The 7,415-nt window shown below is 44.5% G+C and overlaps 1 protein-coding gene across 1 annotated transcript in view; it reads left to right on the forward strand.

The window, feature by feature from the left end:
- The window catches only part of GRM6 (glutamate receptor, metabotropic 6), a 29,970-nt gene extending 22,985 nt beyond the window's left edge, over nt 1-6,985 (forward strand). Inside the window, exons 7-10 of the mRNA XM_004693680.2 lie at nt 454-599; nt 688-1,311; nt 5,731-6,042; nt 6,821-6,985. Coding sequence (XP_004693737.2) covers nt 454-599; nt 688-1,311; nt 5,731-6,042; nt 6,821-6,985 — 1,247 coding nt within the window. The remainder of the gene's footprint in view (nt 1-453; nt 600-687; nt 1,312-5,730; nt 6,043-6,820) is intronic.
- Nucleotides 6,986-7,415: the final 430 nt, after the last annotated feature.

A 7,415-nucleotide genomic window follows, 5' to 3' on the forward strand; every position in this document is an offset into this window, starting at 1 on the left:
TGTGTGACTTCTGGCTACTGTGGCTTACTCTCTTACTTGTATCCTGGGTCTCACCATTCTGTACAGGTGTTGGCAAAGACCTTGTGGGAAGTCATGGGGACCTTGTAAATGCAAGCAGGCATTGACAGCATCCCATAATAGTTTGCAAGGCTTCTGCTTGTGTGAGTAGGCATTGTCTGGGTCTGGTCCAGGTGGACACTATTGGTTCTTACAGTAAGTCAACCTCTGATGGTTTGGGTTGAGATGGGCAGGTGGTAGCAGTGGGTTCTCTTACAGAAGTCACAAGGTCTCTGGGCACTCTGGCCCTCTCTCTGAGATGGGTATGGGATCTTATCTTGTTGGATATCTTTGCATGTAGTTAAGCTTTTCCTTTATCCTGACTGGGCCTTCAGCCTCTCCAGCTGCCTGGCTCTACAGGAATGGAGAAGTGGGTGAGCAAGAGTCTTTTTCCAGGAAGTGCAGGAACCCCTGTGATGTTCAACGAGAATGGAGATGCACCTGGACGATATGACATCTTCCAGTACAAGGCATCCAACAGCAGTGAGGCCAATGGTGGTTACCAGACAGTGGGCCAATGGGCAGAGACACTCAAGTTGGATGTGAGTGGCACAATCTAAGCTCTGGGTGCAGAGAAGCTGGCCAAAGCCTGGAGACTGAGTTCACTGATCCATGTTCCCTGTGTCCTAGGTGGAAGCTCTACAATGGTTGGGAGACCCCCAACTGGTGCCTCCATCTCTATGCAGTCTCCCCTGTGGACCCGGTCAAAGGAAAAAGATGGTGAAGGGCGTTCCATGCTGTTGGCACTGTGAGGCTTGTGATGGGTATCATTTCCAGGTGGATGAGTTCACATGTGAGACCTGTCCTGGGCACATGAGGCCCACACACAACCACACAGGCTGCCGCCCCATGCCAGTGGTCCGCCTGACCTGGTCCTCACCCTGGGCAGTCCCACCTCTCCTCCTGTCTGTGCTGGGCATCATGGCTACCACCACAGTGCTGACAACCTTTGTGCGGCACAATAATACACCAATTGTCCGGGCCTCTGGCCGTGAACTCAGTTATGTCCTGCTCACTGGTATTTTCCTCATCTATGCTATCACCTTCCTCATGGTGGCTGAACCTGGAGTTGCTGTCTGCGCTGCCCGAAGACTATTCCTGGGCCTGGGCACCACCCTCAGCTACTCTGCCTTGCTCACCAAGACCAACCGTATCTACCGTATCTTTGAGCAGGGGAAACGCTCAGTTATGCCTCCACCTTTCATCAGCCCCACTTCACAGCTAATTATCACCTTCAGCCTCACCTCTGTGCAGGTGGGTCCTCAGACTCCCATGGTGATCAGAGCTGGGGTGGTGTGGTGGGGTTGACTTCTACTTAAAAAAATCAAGTGTCACTTTTCTCTATTTTGACTTTTATACTGAAAACTTATTAATACCAGCCATTTTCCTTGTTCCATTCTTGAAGGAAAATGGGTCAGTGAGGGGGAGCATGAACATTCAGCTATTACTCTGTAAAACAGACTTATTTTTATAAAATGAGCATGCTCTTCCACCATTTTATTCCTGTGTGAAAAATGGAGCATAGAGATATCTGAGGAATATTCCTCAAGCAAAGAATCTATTTTTGTAGTCAACTGAGAAAAACATGATGAAGCTAAAATAAAATAACTTTTTATTGGGAAAGAAGGAGGGCTTAGATTTTCAAATTGAAAAGCATAATCTCAGGTACCAGCCCAAAATGTGCTCTGCTGCAACCTATAGTTAAAGGACTTTTAAAGGGCCAAGAAAAAAAAAAAAAAGAGTGGGAAGAATAGGCTTGTAGAAATTGTGGACCAAAAAATAGGATTTATTATAGGTTATGTTCTTCAGAGTCCTTTGGATTTTAGTCAAGTTGACCTTGATGACTATGAAGAAGGAAGAAAAAGAACATTTCTTTTCAGTTCTTGGAGAAGGCTGTTGTCTTGCTGGACACCAGGTCTCTCCAATCAATAAATAGCTTTCTGAAAGTATTCACAGTTCAGTAAGATGGAACTTTGACACAGGATTGTATTGTTTAGTCTTCCCTGAATATCATTTTCAACACCATAATGGATTAACCACTGCCCAGTTCACTGGTTAACCTGGATTAGAAGCATGAAACAAGGATAGACCATCTCACTCTGGAGGGGAGCATCATTTCTACAGATGGTCAGAACTTCAAGATGTACAAGCAGCAAAAGCAGAGTTACAGAGTTCCTTTGGATTTTCTCAAAGACAGTAACACCACAGCTTTGAAAACAATTCCTGTGTTCTGGAACACACTGAATGTTTTCTTTGCAAAAGTGGGAGGGGGGGTGACTAAGACACTCTAAAGGACAGGGGTGTTTGTGTGGTGTGCATGTGTGTGTGTGTGTGCATGCATGTGATTGACATTGTGTCATATTGCAGAACCAGCCTAGTTCTCAGAATCAACCCTTACTCAATGCCTTTTGAGCTCATATGCACTCCACTCCAGTCCAGTCCCTCTCCCTACCCAATTTTGCATATGCCATGTGATTCCCACCCATGGGCCTTGAACCATGCAGTCCTCCATGATTGGAAGTCATTGCCAACTTTCGGCAACTAGCAGGACCTGACCTTCCCATTTAAGGCCCAGAATTTCAGTGCCCAATGCATTTTGAGAATGAACCTCACTGCTTCTCTGTCTGAAGCTCCTGTGGTAGCCCTTCACCCCAGTGTAGAAATGATTAGATGCCCCTCCAGGTTTACTTATGGACTCTCCAGGTTTACTTATGTCCTTTAGAGTGTCTTAGTCGCCCCCCCCCACTTTTGCAAAGAAAACATTCAGTGTGTTCCAGAACACAGGAATTGTTTTCAAAGCTGTGTTATTACTCTTCACCCCCCTTTCTATATATCACATATATCTATATATCACATCCTTAACTTTACTTGATTTACCAATGTCATAGATATGAAATGATATCTCATTGTTGTTTTAATCTACTCTAGTTGATTCCAAGTGTAGCTGACTTTTGGAGTTTCCTCTTACTATGATGTGCCTGTTCCTATCCTTTGCTCATTTTATGTTATTTTTTAGGCTGGACCCATCAGAGATGTTCTCTGCTACAGTCCTCCGGGAGCATAGTATTATCTCCATTCTATAGATGTGAAACACTACTTTGATCCCATCCAGCAACACAGCAAACCTACTTTCTGAGGACCTGGATGTTATCAGAGGTGGATGTAAGCCCTTACATTCATTAGAAGTACTGGATGCTAAATATTTATCAATCACAGTTGACCCTTGAACAATATGGGTTTGAACTGCTGGAATCCACTTGAAGCAGGAGATTTTTACATTTCCTGGGGTTCCTATTCAACCAACTGTGGATGTCAGTTGGCTGAATCCTCACATTTAAAACTCATAAATACTGAGGGCGAATTTTGAGGGACTTGAGTTCTGGGGATTTTGGTATCCTAGGGAGTCCTAAAACTAATCCCTAGAGGATACCAAGAAATGCCTAGAGTGAAGATAGTGGGAAGTCAAAGTTACACTTGGAATTTTGAATTTCATTGTCAAAGGTCAATTGTACATTGGTTGTGAAATCAGTGGTGTACATATTAGTTGTTATTCCCATATATCACAGACCTTGGGTTTTAGTTTTTCATAGGAGACCATATTTCCCACAATTAGAACTTTGTGCTAAGAGGATCCTCCATGTTGCTTTCTGGGCAGTGGGTGGGAATATATTTTATTAGTCCCTTGCCATGGTGCTGCTGGCTTTGGGAGATACTCATTATTAAATAACTAGGTGTTCCTGAATATGCATTATTAAAAAATATCCTTTTCTCCAGGATCGCACAACTCTGCTCCAAGTACACATCATGGCAGTAGAGTGTTGTGTAGATTTCAAATCTACTTGGTCCTCCCACCCCTAATTAGGTACTTCTGGGCAGTGAGTGATCTGCACAAATATAGAGGGCAGCCCTTTTGCCTTTGTATGGATGTCTTTATGTCGGCTCCTCAGCTTTCCTTGTCTCAAAATAAGTTTTGTTTGGTCAAGGGTGGTCAAGGTCCTGTTTCCGTGAGGGAACTGAGCTTCCACTTCCTCCCTGTAAGGGCTTACATCCACCTCTGATAACGTCCAGGTCCTCAGAAAGTAGGTTTGCTGTATTGCTGGATGGGATCAAAGTATGTTTCACATCTACAGAATGGAGATAATACTATGCTCCTGGAGGACTGTAACAGAGAACATCTCTGATGGGTCCAGCCTTGAATTGGTGGAACATGCAACAGGTCCTTCCCAAAGCCAGCAGTGTATTCTGTAGTGCCATCAACACAGAGGGAAGGTTCTCCATCAATTTGGGAGACAGGTAAAGGAGTCCTCAATGGTTTTTTCAGGCTTTTGATGATCTTTCTACACTATTTGTAGTGAGGCAACCAGGTGCAGAGCAGGTGGGGGGGGGCATGGAGGCAGGAGGCAAATCTTTACTCTCTCTGCTTGCTCTGATGTTCTCTCATGATCTTTCTGTTGCTCTCTGCCGGGCACACCACACTGTTCTCTGTGTGATGCTGTCCTTATCACCTCTAGGCTCAGGTGTTCACACTCATACATACCCACACCATATTCCAGATGTCCACCATGAGGCACACTCTCAAGTGCTTTCTGCATTCAAGGCAGCTGTGATAGTCACAGAGGCCAATGGCACAAAAGCCTGATGACCACTTAGCCTACAACTCACACATAGATCATGAGTGATGAGGGTTCCCACTGTATAGATGGAATGGAGGCATTTAGGATTACAATTCTAGAATCTCTGCATGTCATTGTGCCTTGCAAAACTCAGGAAGTGATGCTGGTAATGGTTGGCATACATGAAGAGAACATCCAGGGCCCCTTAACCAACCAGGTGTGCTATTGTCAGCACATACCTCTAATGCCATTCTGCCACAGCTCTTTGCCCACACACTCATCTCTTGGAATTCCTTCCTTTCTATAATGTGAATCTTAGACCTGAGCATCCCACTAATTGGTCAAGAGCCCTAGGGTCTTTAACCAGTCAGAGAGCTCTGCTGGGGAGCATTGGGCTGGGTATTTCCTTGTGTGCATTGGGCATAATGATAATAATGCTATTGGCTAGAACTAGCTGGGGCACTCACCTGAGGCCTGATGAATTTCCCATGGAGTTATTTTAACTTTTAAGCCAATATTACAAGTGGAGGCCCTTGGGGTTTTCATTATGACTGCAAGATGCCATCAGCAATAACTTTCAGAAAACTTTGGTGGGAGGGAACAACCACCAGAGACCTGGAAATTACAAGACATTACTCAGCATACCTGGGCCACATTGAGGTTGAACAGGAAGAGAGAGGGCACAGACCTGGTGTCTTCCCCTATTTAGGATGAGGGTCTAGGATCTCACATGATCATACTTTTTTTGGTGAATATAACTGATCAGAATGGGAAATTTAAAGCACAGCAGGAAGAGAGACAAAAAAGAAAAGAAGAAAAAGAAACACAAGTTAGTCTTCACCGAAAAGTTCTCTAAATAACCAGAAAATGTAGAATAAAGAAGGCTCAGTGGGAGCAGCAGCCTGGGTCTTATCTAGCAGTGTGACTGCCTGTGTTTGAGTTAGACCTCTTTGAAGTGGATGTCTTGGCATAAAAGCTTGATCGTACACTTATACGGCCAAAGTAAAAAGCAACACTCAGGGTTTTACTATAAACTGTAATATTGTTTTGCCTTCTGCAGGTGGTGGGTGTAACAGCTTGGCTGGGGGCCCAGCCCCCCCACAGTGTGATTGACTATGAAGAACAGCGGACAGTGGACCCAGAGCAGGCCAGAGGGGTGCTCAAGTGTGACATGTCAGATCTGTCCCTTATCGGCTGCCTGTGCTACAGCCTCCTGCTTATGGTCACATGCACAGTGTATGCCATCAAGACCCGAGATGTGCCTGAAACCTTCAACGAAGCCAAGCCCATTGGCTTCACCATGTATACCACCTGCATTGTCTGGCTGGCTTTTGTGCCTATCTTCTTTGGCACTGCTCAGTCAGCTGAAAAGGTAACTTAAGGCTTCACTACCCAGTGTGTTTACTGTCTGTCCACAGAAGGGCTCAATTGTTCCAAGAGCTAGGTCTGCCCATTTGGATAATTTCTTGTTTTGTTGATTTATTCATGCATTTAAATACTTGTTCTCTCAATTTTCTTTCCAATTTCCCTCAGCTGTGCATGTTCATACCCTTCTTTTGTTCATCAGTGCTTCAAACCATTGATCCAATTACTTTTATATCTGTCAACCCGTTAATCTATCAGTCCATTTTCTTGACCATTATTTAGTTATTATGTATATAGTAGGACATTTGTTTATTCAGCCCTATTATCCATTTGTTTGCCTATTCACTCCTTTATTCAATCTTAGTTCATTCACTTGCTTGTACATTTGAAAACATGTTAATTCATTCATTAACATGCATGAACCTTTTTTAGGACTATTTCCTTAGGTATCACACTCTGTGAAGGGCCCCCCCCCTCACTTCCTTCAGTCACTTGTCCAATGTGTCCCATATCACTCACCCTCCTTCCTACCTCTTGGGTTGTCAGAAAAATCATGTTACTTTTTAATTTCTTTCAAGCAAAAATGTATCAGGACTTTTCAGATAACCCAATACATCAGGGCCATACTGTGGCTAATACTTCTTCCTGACAAAGGCCTTTGCTTATGTCCTTTTGTATGCTCATTCCCATTTACCCATGAATTAGATTCACCTGCAGTCAACATGGGGCTGGGCGGTGGAAAAGACAGGGGTGAGTCCCAACTGATCCTTATCTCCACAACTCAGATCTATATCCAAACCACCACACTGACTGTTTCCTTGAGCCTGAGTGCATCGGTGTCCCTTGGCATGCTTTATGTACCCAAAACCTACATCATCCTGTTCCGTCCGGCGCAGAACGTGCAGAAGAAGAAGCGGAGTGTCAAGACCCCCACAGTGGCAGCCCCATAGAAGGGTGAGGACAAAGAGGCCTCCAAGTAGCAAGTGGAGGATGGAGCTGGAAGAGTTGAGGTCTACGGTGAACAGCCAGAGGCAGGGAGTCCACAAAGGCCATAGCAAAACAGGGTTGGTCTGCAGAGATCTGAGGCTCATGCCATATTTCCCCGACTGATTTTCTATGTATACTGGTTCCACAGTTCTTCTCTGCAGACTGAACTTCTAACTCATGCTGAGAAACAACTAATAAGGGGATCATACTCTGTAAAGGAACTAAAATTACACTCTCTGGTTTGGGCTTGGTCTAATCTGAGTGAGATTTCTAATTTCTACCCTTTGACCTGCCACCATAATCCAAGGGTATATAGCACTAAGAGTGCTGAGATCCTAGAAGAAAATCTAGGCTTGAGGGTAGAGAGGAACAGTTTCCTCAGAAGATCTGTAA

The sequence above is a fragment of the Condylura cristata genome, unplaced genomic scaffold, assembly GCF_000260355.1.
Source record: "Condylura cristata isolate star-nosed mole 26May11 unplaced genomic scaffold, ConCri1.0 scaffold00040, whole genome shotgun sequence".
NCBI classification, from domain to species: Eukaryota; Metazoa; Chordata; class Mammalia; order Eulipotyphla; family Talpidae; genus Condylura; species Condylura cristata.